The sequence below is a fragment of the Mobula hypostoma genome, chromosome 6 (assembly GCF_963921235.1).
Source record: "Mobula hypostoma chromosome 6, sMobHyp1.1, whole genome shotgun sequence".
Lineage (NCBI taxonomy): Eukaryota > Metazoa > Chordata > Chondrichthyes > Myliobatiformes > Myliobatidae > Mobula > Mobula hypostoma.
Window position 1 is genome coordinate 161,840,829 of NC_086102.1, and position 20,284 is coordinate 161,861,112.

The 20,284-nt window shown below is 37.9% G+C and overlaps 1 protein-coding gene across 4 annotated transcripts in view; it reads right to left on the minus strand.

Moving 5' to 3' along the window:
* Positions 1-20,284, minus strand: part of osbpl6 (oxysterol binding protein-like 6) — a 161,699-nt gene that overhangs the window by 57,722 nt on the left and 83,693 nt on the right. For 3 of the 4 annotated variants that reach the window (XM_063052095.1, XM_063052094.1, XM_063052093.1), the window contains exons 5-11: positions 19,068-19,181; positions 18,772-18,942; positions 14,104-14,236; positions 13,908-14,011; positions 12,676-12,768; positions 3,055-3,223; positions 1,051-1,181 (exon numbers count right to left, since the gene is read on the minus strand). In XM_063052095.1, coding sequence (XP_062908165.1) covers positions 1,051-1,181; positions 3,055-3,223; positions 12,676-12,768; positions 13,908-14,011; positions 14,104-14,236; positions 18,772-18,942; positions 19,068-19,181 — 915 coding nt within the window. The remainder of the gene's footprint in view (positions 1-1,050; positions 1,182-3,054; positions 3,224-12,675; positions 12,769-13,907; positions 14,012-14,103; positions 14,237-18,771; positions 18,943-19,067; positions 19,182-20,284) is intronic. The other variant, XM_063052096.1, reaches the window with a different exon arrangement.

Genomic DNA, 20,284 nt, shown 5'->3' on the forward strand with positions numbered 1-20,284 from the left:
ACCACGTCACAAGATCTACAGTCTATCACCCCAAACTTTCTCACCTTTCTGGACATTTCTGGTAGGCCATAGCCAAGACAAACAAGGTAGGTAGATTTTTTTTTATTAAGTCAGGGGCTGACAATAATATCTACTCCACTAATGATAGCAAATAAAGAAAATGTGCAAATGGATACATCTCCCTCACTAGATTCCCACTGGTACAGGGTATCATACCTGGCACTGCAAATAATACAAACTCTGGAATTTTTGTAAAACACAAGCTACGTCTGATTATTAAGCAACAGCTAGTGCACAACCTCATGAACAGATCCAGCAAGACTTGCACTAGCACATACACGTGCAGCCACGAAGACCTCACACCCAAACCTTGCATCGTTTTGGTTCAGGAAACAAACTCAGGGACTGACAAACAGATATAAAGGGAAACACCCTTCCAATCTTGGTCATGCCACCTTGAAAGGAACTCACTAACAAAAGTAGCATAGCCACCAAAAGCATCACTGAGCAGCTACTGAAATGTTGAAGCTGTGATTCATGAGGCTTGGACAGATCTGAAAACGTGCTTCATTCTGCACTTTCTAGAGTGTCCAGATGACAAAAGCACGCTATATCCTATATAACACTGTGTTGCAAAAAAGAACCGTAGCTGAAGACGACAGAAACCCGTCACTGATCTTCTGACAAGAATAAAATGGAGGAAAACAACTGCAGGAAGAAGTTGTTGGAGCATCCATCAGCTGAGGATCTTGTCACAACAATGCTCAGAATACCAAGGCTTGCTTAATATAATGAAGTCACAAAAAGCATAAAACACAAACAAAATCCTGTTTTCTACACCAGGGATAACCCCATTGTACATTAAGTGCAGCTGAAAACTTGCGCCGTTGGGATGTGCATCAGAGCCTCTATTTTGAAACACACAATCAAAAGTAATGGTTTCAATTGAGTTTTGACAACAAGATTCACAAAGTAGTCTATAGACAGGATCAATGTCCACACCACAAATGATCACTTTCTTGGACCTACAATTTTCTCTGTATACTGTACCTGGGAAAGAGTTCTCCTAAGAGTGAAGAACTGAGAACTGTGGCCAGAATGTTCTTGCTCCAAGAGCATTTGCTTCAACTTCTCCTTTTCGATTGCTACTGTGTTGAAGGCAGACTTTAAAAGACACTGCACTGTGGGAAAACAGAGAAAAATACTACAGAGAGTAAAAATGACAGAAATATCCAGTTCCATTTTGCTAGTTTATTTATACAAGATTACTTATAGTACCAGCAGAAATTACTCAGGTAACTTTTGTGGCTAGCTTGGAATCTGTCCATAGGGTATGGTTATGAGAATCCATCAGCGATGTAAACTACTCAACAGTAGTCAGACCCAATACCTCGGTCCTGACAGGCTTAAAAAAAACTGAAGCTGTGCAATGTAAAGCTAATGATTGTGGAAAATTATCTGAGGAAACCAATAAAAATCAGCTAAAAGATGCAGCTGACTACAAAATATTACATCAGATAAATCTAAACTAAATGGATTGTTCTAATACTTCTCAGATTTCTTCCAATTCAGAAACAATGAAAATTTAAAGATCTTCATTTCGGCCAATAAAGTATCTTCTAATTTATAGTATTCAAGGTGTTTATATTTTCTGAAGAATCTTAATGTTAGCTGTAAAATCTGGTTATTATTTTAGCCTTCACTCACTTGGTTAGTGGTGCAATATTATCATTTGATCTTTATTCCTGTAGGGCAAACAGATGATGGCAACGTACATTTATTTCATATTATTAAACAATGTTATAATTTTAATTTTTTATTGAAAGTAATAGCTGGGTGCACACATGCACCCATATTTTCCTGAAATAATTATTTTGTGATGCAATCTATATATCTCATTTATTGATCCGCTTCAAGTAATATTTTATAAAATTAACAGAGGCCAAGAAAAAAAAAGCATCATTACAATATTCTATTAATTAATCCATAACATTTCTTGGCAGGGCAGAGAATCTATTTATTTCGAGATACAGTGTGGAACAGGGACTTCTGGTGCAACAAACCACCTCACCCAGCAACCCAACTAATCACGGGACAATTTACAATGCCCAATGAACCTCCTGGCCAGTACAGCTTTAGACTGTGGGAAGAAAGTGGATCACCCATTGGAAGCCCACATGGTCATGGAGAGAACGTACAAGCTCCCTACAGAGGGCACCAGAATTGAACTCTGAACTCCAGTGCCTCCAGCTGTAATCAAGTTCAAGTTTAAGTTTATTGTCATTCACTTGTACACATGTATACTGCCAAACGAAACAATATTCTTTTGGACCAAGGTGCGCAACATAGTACATGGAACTCGCACACGTCACACATTAAGTAATATTACCACAAATAAGCTAACAAATAAAAAGGTGCATTGGCCACACTAGTTAAAATGTGAACAGTATAATACTACCTGTGCTTCATGCATGATGAGACCAGAGTGGGGGCAGGGAGTTCAGCAGTCTTCATATGCACCAGGGATGTTGGTATAAACCAGGACTAAGGTGTTCTCACCTCAGGTAGCAAAGTCAACATACTCTTGGAATTTAGACAGGACTGTTTCTAAGTTAGCACGATTGAAGTTGCCAGCAACTATAAAGAAACCATCCAGGTGTGGTGTTTGCAAGTCACTGAAGATCAAGTGCCAACCACTATGGTACCATGGCACCCTTCACGGGATCATTTTATCAATGAAAAAGAATTGATAAGGTTATGGCTCAGGCTTAATCTATGTGATATTCTTGCATTACCTCAACTGAACTAAAAGAATTTTGTTTTAAAAAAACACCAAGCCAAAGAAATGTGCCATACATTTACAATAATATCGTACTTAGCATCTGGAAAAGCACATCATCAACTGTTTTAATTTTCATAAGTTGAGAGAGATGTATCATTTAAGATGCTGCAGTAAAACAGAGAGGCCATTTATTCCTGCACGAGTTAATGGCCATCTTAGTCCACATGGAGTTACAAATTTGTTTAGTAGGAAGATCCTTGCATTAAAGTTACCTTTCTGCGCAATAAGACAAAATTCTTCTTGAAGTTTAGTGAACTCCGCGAAGGAATCAGGGAACTCTGATAGTGGACTTGGTTGTATTGGGTATTCTCCGATGTCAGCACATAGATTGGGGTTGGAAGAGTGCAAGCGAAGGGGAGACATAGTAGCACCGGAGGGAACCTGTAAGTACCAACACATTAACTTTGTAACGCATTCAACATCATTTCAGCCAGAAAACAGAAATATTTAAAAAATATAATTCACTGATTTGTAATCTATTGTTCTTTTATTTATCATGGTCATTTAGGAAAACAATTAAGTTGCATTTTTTCTGGTGAGTTTTTCATCAGCGTGACTGCAGTTTATGATGACATTATTTGAGAGTCTCTCAAAATTACGCTAAGGTAGCATTTCTAATATAATTTTTGTTTCTTGGAAGTTGTCAGGCTGCAATTTCCTGATAACCTGCTGAGTTTTTCCAAAAATTTCTGTTTTTATTTGGAATTTCCCCTTCATCCCTTCCCAGGCCTATACTTTGGTCTCTTTTTTCTCAAAGAAATTTTCACTGACACACTCTCTCTTGACTTTCTAAGATTAATTCATCAGTCTGCTGTTCTAACGAGTGGACTATATTTGAATGGATTATAGAAAAAGAATCAGGAAAACAGCAGCGTAGTTCAGTTTCCTAAAAACACAAAAGCACACATAGAATTCTATTGTACCCGGCAATATCAATTTAAACTCTGCCTCTATTTTCTTCATTATCTATGACCTCCTTCCCATTCCCAGCTTGTCTTCCTCACTCAACCACATTCCAATTTTCCCCTATTCAGCATACTTTGCTTTTTTCTCTCTCCATTTTCCTTATCTCATCCTGTCTTGTACACTATTGAGTGTAGCAGTTAGCACAATCGCTTTACAGCACCAGCAATTAATGACCAGGGATTGATTTTCGCCACTGACTGCAAGGAGTTTGTATTGTCTCCCCGTTATTGCCTGGGTTTCCTCCCACATTCCAAGGATGTGTGGTTAGGGTTAGGTTGGCGAGTTATGAGCGTGCTATGTTGGCGTGGATGCATAGGGACACTATTCTGCCCCCAGCAGAAGTGACACATTTCACTGTATGCTTTGATGTACAAATGACAAGTACAGCTAATCTTTATCTTTAATGCTTGATAACTTCCTGTGTGAATATCTTTAAATCTGATGGGTGTGGACGTTAAAAAACCTGATGCAACTACAAAAAATAAAAATAAAATGACTGCGGATACTGGATTCTGAAATTTAAAAAAAAACAAGAAATAGAGAAAAAAATCCAAATGATAATCGGAATCAGTTTCCTATCACCGAATATGTTGTGAAATTTATTACTTTGTGGCAACAATGCAGTGTGAGAGATAAAACGTTACTATAACTTACAATCAAAATAGTGCAAAAGAGGAATAGTGAGTTAGATTTTATGGACCATTCAGAAATCTGATGAGAGAAGGGAAGTGGGGTGTTCAGACTCCTGTAGCTTCATCGGGGAGAAGATACAGGAGCCCGAACACCTACGCTCATGCTTTAGGAACAGCTGATGTAGTAATGGAAAAGGGAGCGAGTCCTGGATGGTTGGGGGACCCTGAAGATAGATGCCGCTATCTTGGTTGGCACTACCTTTTGAAGATATCCTCAATGCTGGATAAGATTAACTAGTAGCGGTCAGCTATCTTACTGAAGCCCAGTATGACAGACGGCTCTACTTCTACAGCTATAATTTCTGTACTGTCATAGTTTAACTCAAGAACACATGTTACACTCACCCCCCCCCCCAAAAAAAACCTAATCAGAATCCCTTGCTTTAGGCAGAGTATCTGAAACTGAGCAATGACAACAGATGCTGGTCTTGCCTATAAACTATTCATTAGAAAACTGTGCACCATGACAATGCATTTTGCCTGCTGCTTATGCTATCTCAGCTACCCTGGGAACCAGGAGATAAAAGTAGCACATTCTTCCGTGCATTGGAAAACAGAAAAGTGCCAAAATCCTTAAATCAGGAATAAGGCAAACAGTTAAAGATCTGAACAGTGTCATCAGTAGTCAGCCCATAACATGAACATTCATTGAACTGATATGTAAATGTATTGGTAGTATGAATTAAATGTTATTTAATTTATACCCAAAGGAGATAACATAACACAAGAGACTGCCATGAGAACAAGCAGGGACGCAAGTCTAGAATGAGGCACAGTGGTCCTTACTCAGTAACAGATTGGATACAGCCGTTATCTATTAGGTCAAAGTTTTAACTACTTGTAATTTAAAGCAATGAAATGTTTTCTCAATTTCTTTGAATTCATCTGCTTCAAAATTATGCTCCCTGTACAAAATATGCTGCTCATTACTGCTATTAGATGAAGAGGCATATTCTTTATTTAACTAGGGGTGCCAGCCTTCCTGTATTTTACAGGACTTTACATATTTGAAAGGAAAGAAGTCAATGCCTTATGGCAGTGGTAAGAAAACCAATTTCTCCTTAAAACTAACGCGGCCAAGCCTGGGAATCCCCAGGTCCACCATAATTGCTTAAACAAAACAGGGCTGTTGTGGTTGTGGGAAGCACCACTATGTTCGTTGCAATTGAAGACCCGAGGTAAGAACTCTAGTCCCTTGTTAATTTGCCCTGTCCTTGGGACCCATTCTTAACAATTTGGTGGCCTGGTATCAGAAACAGGAAAATGACAAATCCTATGTTCTAATTCATTTCTCACCTTCAGCTTATTTGGTATCATTTCCTATATGGGTTATAGTGCACTGTTTGGTCCACTGAGTCTAGATTGCTTCCAGAGTTATATTATACAGACCCCACACCAATTTCCGCAATCTTCCCCCAATTGCTGGACTACAATATTGGCAAACCTACATTCAACAGACTGGACATCCAAGAGGAGTGCCTCATCTGCAGTAAGTGGGATAAGGGAGGTGCACGCTGAAAGGGGACACTGCTATTGGAGCAGGCAATCACAAGCAGATGAGACTGGTTTCTAACGACGGAAATTGTGGGAAGTGCAGATTGTCTGTAAGCAAATCCTGTCAATACTTCTAGAGGCAAGTAGGGGCAGCTTTACAATACTGAACTGAATAAATCCCTTCACAATTCATTTCAACTATAGATGTGTAGGACCACAAAGATTACATTGGATTACCTAAAACCTGTAGCACAAAACAGGCCATTTAATCCAATTCTATTGTTGGATTAAGAACCACGAAGAACCAAGTGCTCCATTTAAGAACCATTTGAGTCTCCTGTCGTAAGATTGCACAATGTTCAGTTTCACTTGTAACTCCTTGATGGAGTAATTCATGCCTGTGTGCAATGCAGTCTAAACAATATGCTGGTGTGGACTAATAAATGACAAGTACTATGGAAATGCCAGTCAATTATAAGTGCCAAGAAAATGATGCCTAACAACCCAACCTTACCATTACCATTACTGACTGTCCCACCATCAACATTCTGAGAGTCATCATTGCCATGAAACTTAACTGGACTGACTGTGGATTCAAAGGCAGTTAGAGGCTGAGCTCGTGATACATTGCCTGATATTGTGAAATATTTCCACCATCTACAAGGCATGTAGAAGCAAAAGGGAATGCTCCACATTTTTCAGGTGAAAGGAGTTTTAACATCCATGACAAAACAGCCTATTTGATTGGCATCCCAGAAAATACCTTAAACGTTCAATCCTGCCAGCATGGTATGGGGTGACTGAAGTGTGTGCCACTTACTCTGGCTACTCTGACAACACGTTCCAAACCCATGACCAGAACTGTAAGTACGGACAAGATCAGGTTTATTGGCGAACAGTTGCTTATAGATTTCTCACCAAACCCAACAATACCCTAACTTGGATTTATACGGTCAGTCCCTCAACATCAGACTAAATCCTGGAATTCCCTACACCATGGTGGGAGTATGTTCACTAGAAGGATTGTAATGTTTCTAGAAGGGTACGCACCACCACTTTCTCAAGTGTAATTAGGAATGAGAAATACTGTAAATGCCAGCCTTGCCAATAACACTCAAATCCCAAGAAATTATAATAAAAATGTTGTAGCCAGAAATGTATGCAGACCTCCAAGCATGGCTTAAACACAAGTGTAGAATTACTTCTGTATTTTTCAATTATATCCACCTAGAATTAAACCCCACCATTTGGATTGTTGGTTTTCACCTCCATCTCAACCAAGACTTGCACTTCCATGTCCTAAGCAACATCCCTATTATTCCTTTGTACTTATTGTATTGAACCTCATCTACCAATTGCTTTCCCATTTGCAAGCTTAACCATGTCCTTGTATAACAATCTTCCTCATATTGATACCGTCTCTGAATTTGGAAGGAGCTCCAAATTTAGACATAGTGTAACTGATTCCCAAGTCAGACTGTTACAACTCATTATGGAATCCACAGTGATCCTTCTGTAACACAATCATCCACCTTTTTCCACTGTGTATAGCTACTGTTCACTCCCATTATCCACTTCCTGCCTTGAAACCAACAATCCATTTTGTCGCGTCTTCAACTCTGCAGTCTCTTACCTTATTCATTAGTTTATTATTGGGTACCTTACTAAAGGCCTTTTAACAATCTAGATTAACTACATCTACTGCATTATCACTATCTTGTCCACCAGGATCCACTTCAACAATGTCAAGTGTTGTTCAAGCAAACTTTTCCTTTTTTGTTGACTAATCATTAATGTATATTGTTTCTCCATGTAGTCTTCTATTGCCTACTTTACAGTGGATTCCATTATTTTTCCTAACATCAATGTTAAGCTATTGTTATAACTCTGATAAATGTTTCAACACTTTTCTTAAATATAGGCACTACATCAGCTATCTGGCAAAACATCTTTTCTAAAAGAATTATTAAAAATGTGTAGGAATGCCTATTACATTGTTTCTAAATTAATCTATGGTATCCATCCAGATTAAATGGTTTTATCCTCGAAATTTGATTAATTTATATAAGATATTTATTTCTTCTGCTAATGCACATATCTAGAGTCATCCCATCCAATATCCACCTGTTCTACCTCCAGGCTAAGTACTGAAGCGAAATAATGATATTTCTGCACTGCCCTGTCACAATCTGTGGTCAAGTCTCCTTGATGCCAAACCAACCATCGATTGCAGGGAGGGTGTGAGATCGGCCAAGAAAGTTGGCAAAAGTCTGATTACATAAATCAATTATTGCATCTGCAGATCAGTTTGTTGTCTGGATCTCTTTCCAATACCCTTACAAAAAGAATGTCTTATATTGTGCAAAATTCTTAGACACTTATATATAGCTAAGATGCCTAAGACATTTGCACAGTACTGTAGCAATTTTATATACCGCACTGTACTACTGCCGCAAAAAAAAAACAAATTTCATGACATAAGTAAGTGATGACAAACCTGATTCTGATATGGGTCTCTACTGTGGACTGAAAGTGGGAAGGGGTCAGGGAGAGGGGAATGATGGTTAGGAAAAGGGTAAGGGAGAGGGGAGAAAGCAAGGAACACTAGAGAGACATTCTGTAATGATCAATAAACCATTTGTTTGGAATCGAATGACTTTGCCTTGTGTCACAGGGCTGAGTGTGTCTACACCTTCTTCACCTCCTTCCCCGGCACTCTTTCTTTGCCACCTGTCACATTCCCCTCCCGTGGTGTTCCACCCTCGTCTTTCCCAACATCCTTTGTTCCAACCAGATTTACAAACTCACTCTCCACTCCACATTGACAAACACAGTACTGTGCAAAAGACTTAGGCAACCTAGCTATATGTATGTGCCCAAGACTTTTGCGCAGTACTGTACTTGTGAATGGAAGTAGAACATGTATACAAAATTTAAAAACTAACAAAAAGTGATCAACCTGAGTTTTGCTTCTCTCTGCACAGATACAACCTGACCTTCAGTGTGTTTCTAGCCTTTTCTGTTCTTATTATTTGAGAATGCTTACATTCACCTGAACATTCTAGAAGAAATGAAGCACAACTTTCAAGAATGATGCTCTGAGGAATGTGAAGGCAAGTCAGGGAGATTAGTTTCAGCGGTCAAAGTCCTGCATTACAATAACTCATTTGGAGAAAAAAAATTTCACCAGTTATAACTATCTAAATTAATGCCCTTTCAGAATATGCACTGTGCCTCATAGATGTTGCACACAATTTTGTTAATTTAAATAATTGCCCACTTATTACAAGGAACATAAGAATAGCTGCCAGCCAAACACATCTCAGAAGAGGTCCTTTGAGTCAAAGTAATTTAAGAGGCGTATTAAAATAATAAGTATAAATTGGGGACTTTATTCCTCGTCTTTTGTCCCACTATTTTTCCCTCATTTCTCACAATGGTGGCAATTAGCATTATAAACTTCAGATACGAATAAGGATGTTACCATGAGAAATACCATTTTGTAAAAAAAAAGATTAAGATATTTTACAGATTCCCCCCATGACAGTTTGCTGGTAAGTGCCATTCCACACCAAAATGGTACAGCCCTGCACAATGACGATGCTTTGCAATACTTAGATAGATACTTCATTGATCTCAAAGGAAATTATAGTGTCACAGTAGCATTACAGGTGCACAGATATACAAATATTAAAGAGAAGTGAGAAAGAATAAAAAATAAGTTACCTCAAACAGGAGGGGGTCATCACTTGCCCAGCTGTAGACTGACTCATTACAGAGCCTAATGGCCGTGGGTAAGAATCGCCTCATATTGTGCTCTTTGGAGCAGCACAGTTGTCTTAGTCTATGACTAAAAGTTTTCCTTTGCTCAGCCAAGGTGGCATGCAGAGGGTGAGAAACATTGTCCAGGATTCCCAGGATTTTCCAAGGGTCCTTTGTTCTACCACACCCTCCAGTGATGGCCAGTTTGACTCCTTTAACAGAGCCAGCCTTTCTAATCAGTGTATTGAGCCTGTTGGCATCACCCGTGTTGATGCCATTGCCTGGGTTAACTCCATTTTGTAAGGTGTGGTCAAAACAAACTCAACCCTTAAAGGAACTGGGAGGCAGCAAAGTCACAAGACAAGAATTTGCCAGCTACCAAAGTTGGCCAGTATTCTCAATACTTCCAAATCTCTCAAGCATTTGGAAACATTCAAAGCTTTTTTAAGGAAAATACACATTTTAACTAAAATTATTTAAAATACTTAGCTAACAATTAAAGTAAAATTAAAACAAATATAATTAATTCAGAAAAAGATTTTTAAATTACCTTATACTTGCTCTTCTCTCTCCTGGCTGGTTCATTCCACTGATATCAATGGCCAGATTCAATCTGGCACAAACTCAGAATGCAGATTTCCCAGCAACAAACAATCTGCTGGAAGAGGTCAGGGGATCGAGTTGCACGCTCCCGCTTGCTGAGTTCCTCCTCCAGATTCTAGCACCTACAGCCTCGTCTCTCCAGATTCCTCAACATTAATGCTCTGCCAGTTGATTCTATATGAAGCCCAATGTGGGAGCACATTGGCCAATAGCAGAACTAGCAAGTACACAACATTTAGACAACCCAGCGTTGATGGGACTTTGACAGCATGTTCTGACCAGCTGTTTTGGAATCTTACACTCAGTGGCCACTTTATTAGGTACAGGAGTGGAACCCAGTGTGGTCTTCAGCTGCTGTAGCCCATCCACTTCAAGGTTTGATGCGTTGTACGTTCCAAGATGCTCTTCTGCACACCACTGTTACAATGCATGGTTATTTGGGTTACGCCACTTTCCTGTCAGCTCGAACCAATCCAGATTTCTCCTCTGACCTCTCTCATTAACACAGAACTGGATGTTTTTTGTTTCTCGCACCATTCTCTGTAAGCTCCAGAAACTGTTGTGCATGAAAATCCCAGGAGACCAGCAGTTTCTGAGGTACTCACACCAACCCATCTGGGACCAACAACCATTCCACAGTCAAAGTCACTTGGGTCACATTTCTTTGGCATTCTGAAGCTTGGTTTGAACAACAACTGAACCTTTTGACCATGTCTGCAATGTTTGCGTTCTTTTATGCATTGAGTTCCTGTCACATGTTTAGCTGATTAGATGATTGTGTTATTGAGCAGGTGTACAGGGTACCTAATAAAATAGCAACTGATGTCACAGAGTGACAATAATTTTGGAGTTTAAAACAGATTTGACACATTAATAGGATTTGTCTGACAATAGCATTTTACCTCCTCCTGTTTATTGAACAGAAAATCATAGAATACTACAACATAGAAACATGGCCTTTGAGAGTACTTATTAATGTGTTCAAGAGTAGTTTATTTCACCATGAATTTGCTTTGGTTCACTGCTTATTGTGGACAGTGTTGCTGACCACTGAGGAAATTAAAAGCAGACTATTGATTAGATGTTACCTTCAAAGTTCAAAGTAAAATTATTATCAATATTATGTGTATGTCACCATATACGACCCTGAGATTCATTTCTCAGCAGACGTTTGCAGCCGATGCAAAGAAACACAATACAATCAATGAAAAACTGCATGCAGACGATGTGCACAAGAAAAAAGCACATCATGACAATAAAGAAATAATCACACTGAGAACACAGAGTTGTACAGTCCTTGAAATTCAGTCCATAGATGGTGGAATAGTTGATTGCTGAGGTGAGTGAAGTTATCCACACAGATTCAGAAGCCTGAAGGTTAAACAGCAATAACTATTCTTGAACCAGGTGGAGTGGGACCCAAGGCTTCTGTACCACCTTCCCAATAGCAGCAGTGAGAAGACAGCATGGTCTGGATGGCAAGGGTCCTTGATGATGGATGCTGCTTTCTTGTGGCAACTCTCCTTGCTGATGTGCTCCTCAGTGGTGGAGAGGGTATTTCCTGTAATGTGCTGGGCTGTATTCATTACTTTTTGAAGGCCTTTTTCATTCAAGGGCACTGGTGTTTCCACACTAGGCCATGATGCAATCAGCTTGGATGCTCTCCACTGTGCATTTATAGAAGCTTGTCAAAGTTTTAGATGCCATCCTGAATCTACACAAACTTCTCAGAAGATAGAGGTGCTGCCATATGTTCTTTGCAAGGACAGATCCACTGAAATAACAATATACCAAGGAATTTAAAGTAACTGACCCTCTCCACTTCCAATCCCTTATGGACTGTCGGTTTCTTCCTCCTGTAGCTGAGAGATTGTTGTTGTGGTACCATTCAACCACATTTTCTATCTCCCTTCCATATGCCAATTCGTCACCACCTTTGATTCAGTCAACGACAGTGGCGTCATCAGTAAACCTGAATATGGAGCTGTACTCATCCTCACTGTCATAAGTGTAGGTAGAGTAGAACCCTTTTTATTCTGAGCTGAAGTCAAAGTTGTTCTATACATCCTTACAACACATCATTACAACTGACTACTATACATAAACTAACATTACAATTCACTGACAAACTTATTTGCATGTGCTAAGATTTTGACACTGAAATGACTCCAAGATGAAAACAATTCCACGAACCCTGGTATTGAAAGTATTAAAGTATTTTCAAAGTATTGAAAAAATTTTGTTAGTACTGGGCAACACTGGAAATATGCATTGTAACTGGACCAGACAAACAAGTGATAAAGGTAAATGAGATACCTGAAGCTGCATTTTTCCATCTTTGCTGACACTTTTTGTCCTCCATCTTCTGGTGACACGCTTATCTTTCTTTGTAATATCTATGCAATTAGCCTATGTTATACAAAGAGTTAAAGCCAAAGACAAACTTAAATTTAGCAACATGCATAAAAACCAGGATAGCATGTAATTACTTTTATTAAGAAATAAAATGCAGAATCAGATTGGCAGGATATTCCACAATGACAGAAAGAAACAAGTTAATGACTGAATAACTACTGGGTTTCAGTAATGGACTCTCATTGTATTTTTTTGATTAACCAACTATAATGATGTCACTAATTGTCAATTCCCCTCACATAAAGACGTGGGACATATTGAGTAGCCAATATTTAGACCCACAGCTGCTGTCTAAACTATCCCTTTCCTTACCAAGAGAACACACACCAAAAAAAAAGTCAGGAAATGAGCCGAAAGCTATAATCTAATTTCAGCATCCTGATAACAGTTAGTCAACTCAAGCTTTAGCATTTAATGACGTCACCTCAATTCCTCTCCCATTTAATTACTGACATGATATTATTACACTGTATTTAGCATTCCAAGTTTAGCTCCTTTGCAAAACCAGCTGACTTAATTCATGGTAACTAATTGATTTAAGAAAATTTTCCATGCTTTGATTAAAACAATCAAACATAAACAGCAAAGTCATGACTAAATCCTTGACCTACTAACACAGGATTAATTGCCAATTTGCAACCGATGTGGGGATCAAATACCAAATGAGTTTTAAAGTCAGCAAACTGAAACCTATTAAGGCCTCATAAAGTACAGAAATTACAGGGGATGATGGCAAATTAAGACTATGTTTGATAATGAAAGTAATAGCCACTGCTTGGATAATGTTTCTGAAAACAAGTAAGGAGCACATTAACTATTACTGAGTACAAGGAGTACTTTACTTTTGTAACAGGTACACCTACTGAATAGTAATTCAAACATAATAAGAATTTTAAAACTACAAGGTACTGGAAACACAAAATAAAAACAGAAATTTTCAGCATTTACTGTCTTTAATAAAAATAACTTAAGCCAGGATTAATTTATACAAATATTATTCAAAAATATTGAATGTACTTAGCTCCCTGAAGATTATACAAGCTCAAGGTTTCCTTAATTTTTCAAGTGTTGTGTTATTCTTACCTTTGTGTCATTAAATCATTATTGAAGTAAGTGTGAGTATTGAACCATACCTGCATGTCAGTGAAATTTGGAGCTGACTGTGTCCTTTGTAGAATTTCTAGATTTTGTAATAGTTTGCTGAGTTCCACCAGACTTGATTGGCAATGTGCAAGGTCTAGATCAACCAAAATAAGTGAAACATTCTTAATATATTCATTATCAGATACAAGATAATAGATTACTACTTCATCATGTTTTACCAAATACCTTTTGAACATTTATTCATCTCTTCAGATTCCAGCAACCATGCTGCAACTTTGGTTTGACTGTTGCTATAGGAAGTAGGTAGACTTGTACTGCATGGAATGGAGGGCTGCCGTGTGAAATTGTTCTGCTGGGGCTAGCAGGGACAAAAAGATACCAAGAGGCATAAAATTAGCATATATTCATCACGAAAAAGAGGGGACAAGAACTTTAAATGATAAATCTAAAGACATTGATCCAAAATGGATTATTGCAGAAAGGTGCAAATTACTCCTCTCAAATTGGAAGTACTCTACTCAAATTCATGTTGTAATACTTATACAGAAAACCTTCTGTATTACACTCATTATTCCCATCAAAAACAATTTCTAGTGATATTGTAATTTCTTTAGGTCTGGAGAATTAAAGTTATAATTTAAAAAATCAGAATATATTTTTTAATTGATGACCAAGATGATAACATGAGATGTTGAGCATGTTCTGTTGTATTTTGTAATGATAACAAAAGTAAAATCAGTAAAATAACTGTAAAAATATGAAAAATGTACAATTTTTAGAAATCTTGCCCTAAATAACTAATAGCTTAGCACTGTACCTGAAGAAATTCATGAATGAGTTCAGCTATTAAAGTTCAAAGTAACATTATTATGAAAGTACATAAATGTCACCATTTACAACCCTGAGATTCATTTACTTGTGGGCATACTCAATAATTCCACAATAGAATAATAACTATTACAGAATCAATGAATGATCTCACCAGCTTCAGAATGGTCTTTCATTGATTCTGTTATGGCTACTGTTCTATTAGCCGCCAATCCAGTGTTGGTCTTTTATTATTCTTTTTTTTCTTTAACTTTCTTTTCTTTATCTGATTTTATTATCATATATCCTTTTATGGTGAGTGGAAGAAGGTTTAGGGCAGATGTCAGATGTAGGTATTTTATACAGAGAGTAGTAAGTGTGTGGAATGTACTGCTGGGGGTAGTGATGCAGGCTAATACATTATGGACATTTAAGACAATCCTAGATAGGGGATACATTAAGTAGCCACAAAGCTTTCCTGCTTTGTGGCTACCTGTGAGCAAGCAAATCTCAAGGCTGTATAACTTATACAATCTTTGTTAATAAATTAATCTTGAATCTTCTATTATAACGTTTAAGCGAGATAGATTGAGAAACAAGAGAAAATCTGCAGATGCTTGTAATCTGAGCAACACACACAAAATGCTGGAGGAACTCAGCAGGCCAGGCAGCATCTATGGAAAAGAGTACAGTGGATATTTCAGGTTGAAACCCTTCGGCAGGACTGGAGAAAAAAACCTGAGAGGTAGATTTGAAAGGTGGGGGAAGGGGGAGAGAGAGAAACACCAGGCAATAGGTGAAACTTGGAGGAGGAGGGATGAAGCAAAGAGCCTGGTAGTTGATTCGTGAAAGAGACAGAAGGCCAAGGAAGAAAGAAGAAAAGGGGGAGGGAGGAGGAGCACCAGAGGGAGGCGACATCGATTGCTCAAACTTTCAGTAATGTCTCCACCTCTCCCCCCACTTCACCATTTCCCATCCCCTTTTCCCTCTCTTATGTTATCTTTTTGCCCACCCATCACCTCCCTCTGTACTTTTCGACTGTACTTTTTTCCATAAATGCTGCCTGGCCTGCTGAGTTCCTCCAGCATTTTGTGTAGACTGAGAAAAACCTTTACGTCTACATACAGACCATTTGGTGGCATCAAACTCGATATAATTCAATTCTTACACAGATATATCTTTGTTCAAAAAATTTAAAAACCTAATACTTAGCAACGTCACAAGCAATTTACAGATATTTGGGAAACATTTTTAGGGATGGCTAAGTCTCCTATAGGCAACTCTGTGCAAGCTGCACAGTGTATACTATCGGATGAAATGCTGTTTATCAGATTGCCTTAGCACTTCCACTTAACGTATGAACAGTGGAGGAAATCCATACTTTGTGACTTGATGGATTTTCCATAAGGCTTTCTATTAAAATTCAGTGTGCCTCGCTCACTTGTGCATTTATGTCGGGAGTGAGAGGATTTACTTCAGAGCAAAGCAGGGACTACAATATGGGGGCTAAAAATTAAATCATGTCACTGGGAAGAAGATTAATCTGCCTGTTTCCCATGAACAGTATTCTGACTGGTCGCTTCGCCATCAGGTATGGAGGTGCCAGTGCCCAGGATCGTGAGAGGCTTCAGCGGGCTGTAGATTCAGGCATTCCCATCTTTGGCACCAGCCTCCCCACCATTGAGGAGATCTTCCTAAAGAAGGCAGCATCCATCATTAAGGACCCTCAAAATCCTGGACATGACTCTTCTCATTACTACCACGTCAGAAAGGAGGTTCAGAAGCCTGAAGACCCAAATGCAGCGAGCTATTATCAGCTTCTTTCCCTCAGCCATCGGATTTCTGAATGGTCCATGAACACCAACTCACTATTCCTCATTTGCACTATTTACTTACTTCTATTGTAACTTACAGTAATTTGTTATGCCTGCACTGTAATGTTGCCACAAGACAACAAATTTTATGACTTAATAAACCTGATTCTAGATTATGTGGTTTCCCCTAGGAGCAGGTACAGACTTGACGGGCTGAATAGGCTGCTATGCCATAAGGAGTCATGAAGGGATTTGGATGCTCTACTTTAGTAAAACAAAACAAACTAGGAGCTGTCCTCACTATGGAAGTTAAATCTCTAAAAGTATAGAATAGAGTTTCCCAGATATTGCCGGATATATTTCTACATCAGGTATGATTTGCTCTTATGGAAAGGGAAAAAAATCTACTTGAGGTCAACAGTTTTCTAAGATTTCTAAAAAGAGACATGATGATATGGTTAGTCCTTCATTTTGTTGTGAAAGGGGATTCATGTTTAAATGAAGGCTGCTGAGATTCACAACATGCAGTATAACAGCTCCTCAAGATATTCTTTACAACACATCAGTTAGGGGAAAAATTGGTGGATAATTACTGAGAAAACTCAAAATGTTAATCCATACTGTCTCATTACTGTAAATCAGATTAGCTCTTAAAAACTTCCAGGATCACAATTAGACTCAAGTAGGGACCACACGTGAACTTTTCAACAACAATGTTTCTATTCTTTTTCACTTGGGAAATGAAGTCAATCAGTGAAAATTAATATGCAATAGTTTAATGCCACTTCAATTAAAAATATATTTTTTTGGTTTTGCATACATTAACATAGCAGTGACAGATGGAACTAACATCTTACACCGGATTTCAGCATGTATAAAAGTCTATCAAAATTGATCAGTTCCACCGTCCCTTGTCAGTGTTAACTTAATAGGTTTTAGCTGGAGTGACAACAGGCAAAAAAAAAACCTGGCCAGGGTTCCTGCTTTTAATTACAATTGCTTAGCAAGTTCAAATGCAGATGTTGGGTGAATGTAGGATCAGGCCTGAGGTTCTAATAACTGTCAGTGTTCACAGGCATCAATGTTTAATCCAGGTACTAACAAGTGATACCGATAGAAAAATCCACAAATTACCTCACTGCAAAGTAGAGATGAGAGGCTTTGGAGTTGGAGAGAAGCCAAAATTAAACTGCTGATTGTTAAGTCTACAGCAATTAAATTCCACATAGGTTACATTAAACTACATTTATAAATTTTATCTTATCTAGTTTAGAAGTGGTTGGGCGAGCTGTTATGTCCTTGGCAATCCACTTGCAAACGTTACGACACCACACGAGGAGACATCATCAGTGTGCTGTTCACTTGTGATTGGAGAACAACTCAACCCACCCATCAACTACCCAGGCTACATGTTTTCCTAGTTTTGAAGTGTTCCAGTTATAAATACATGCTGTTGTCATCTTCTGTAATACAAGATGGCCATTTCTCCACTCGACTAATTTGTGCCTATGGAAAATTATATCACTATTTTGATAATGTTGCTGTCAATAGACATTGGCAAATCTTATACTGCATATAAAACTACTTTTGATTTAAAAACAAAATATCTGGTAAATAAAACTTAAGTCCCTGCCATTGTCTCTTATGGTTAAAAAACTATTTAATTTACCTCACCAACAATCTTTTATTTTGAAAAGTAGGTGGTATATTAAAAACATTTTGTTTCCAAAAACTGCATAAACATCTAAACAGAAATCTTATGTTCAAATAATTTATCCTTCTAATAGCTTTCTGTATCTGTTTGTCAGATACATTTATTTATAAATGCTGCAGAGTGTAAAACAAAATTTCTTATTAACTGATTCAGATTTACATGAATAGAAAAGAAAGCTGTTTATTTAAAATTAAGTGGCAATTCCTTCCAAATTATACTTGTTTAACAATCAGATGTAAAATTTAATTGTAAAGGTGCCTCAAAACAGATCAGTGCTGAGATTTAGTTAATGTGTAGGGCAAATTAAAAATAATAACTGAAAATAAGGAATGACAAGTAAAATTATGCAAACAATCAAGTACAATGTAAGTAGGTTGTTATGGGCACCATTCAGATCTGATACACATACTGATATCAGCTTCATCTTATCTGAACAAGTGGGAAACAATTTCTCACAAGCTTCACAGCTGAAGCTACACAAAATAGTTACATCTAAATTGAACTAATAACTTTATTTCACATTTTATGGAAAATAAAATCAACCCAGATGTTACATACCTTTACATCTAATACAGCAGTAGTTAGAGCTGGTGAGAGATCAGGTTTTGGTGATGCAGGGAAGACATGAAAATTGGCATCCCTGGGTGAGCGCACAATTTCATTCTGACGGTACAAACGATGATGACGCAATTTTGTTACCCAAGCGTCAAACACTTCCTGAGATTTTACCTGCACGTAGAAAAAAGTGTAAGTGTTCCTTTCATAAATCTACACTCTGTCAAGTTTTCTTCGCTTTCTGTATCTGCATACTTTTAAATGATAAGCAGGTTTACTTACATTCTGCATCTACAAACCTTTAGATGATATATGTGTTCTTCTGTGTCTAGGTCTATCCGCTGTGTTTTCTTTTTGATTGACATGACACTCAACCCAACATCAATACTTCCGTGAAGTTTGCCTTTCTGAATCTAACAGACAATATTGAAAAGTGAACGAAGTACAAGATGTTGGCTAGTAAAAAAAACTTGAGGATCTAAAACAAATGCGAATGTAGAGCAACTGAATATGAATACATACTGTAGAAAATTCCAGCAAATTCCCTCATTTTACTATGGAAGCCTGCTTAATACCTGCAATCATATCTTGTCTGAAAAAGAAGTCTTTAACATTTCCTGGTATCAGTTCCACAATGAAAGGTGGTGACCTGAAACTCTGACGCAATGAAAGGATGATTCCTATTATAGATGATATACAAGTTATGATACTAAATAGTGTCAGATCACAGTGGGAATTATGCCATTAAGTACACACTGCATGAGGCACACAGTTCCTAAATCTGGTTTCATTAAGGACAAATGAAACTAAATTCAGAAGCAAAGTATAATGTCCTGCTGAAATAAAATTGCACCTTTGGTGCCAGAAGCTAATAGTGAATTCTCCCAATATATCTAAATTATATTTGTCATATTATGAGATAACATACTTGCAAATAATATTATCCACTTAATTTCCATATACAGTTTCTATAATATTTTCACCCGTGTTTCATAACCTTTTGTTGGAATAAAATTAAAATTAAGCAACAGAAAATATGCAAAAACATGCCACTATTTCTTGAAATGTTTACAATGTAGGAGCACAGAGTAAAGTATAATGACCAAGTTCATTAACATTACTCTCTGGGGATGAGAGTGAAGCCTGTAGGAAATTGAGCTGAATCGTTACAGACACACTCATCAACCAGACCCCTAATTAATCTCATGGGGACTTGTGCGATTCTTCATCTTAATCTTTAAAAATTTCCACCTGTCAGGGTACGGAGCACAGATATATCTACCTGAATTACTCTGTGCTTGTTATCTGATTGTATTGGTAACCTTCCATTCTATTGTAATGTTGTTCCATTTCATATACCAGGAAGCTATCTTTGAAGGGTTCCTCAGCCAATTCTGTTCAACCTCCTAAACCTCTCCAGTGTACTCAGAAAAGGCTACTCGAAATATTCAGCAGATCAGTCTCTGTTAAGTGACTTCCTAAAATGAGCTGACATTTAACCTTCGGTGAAGGTTTT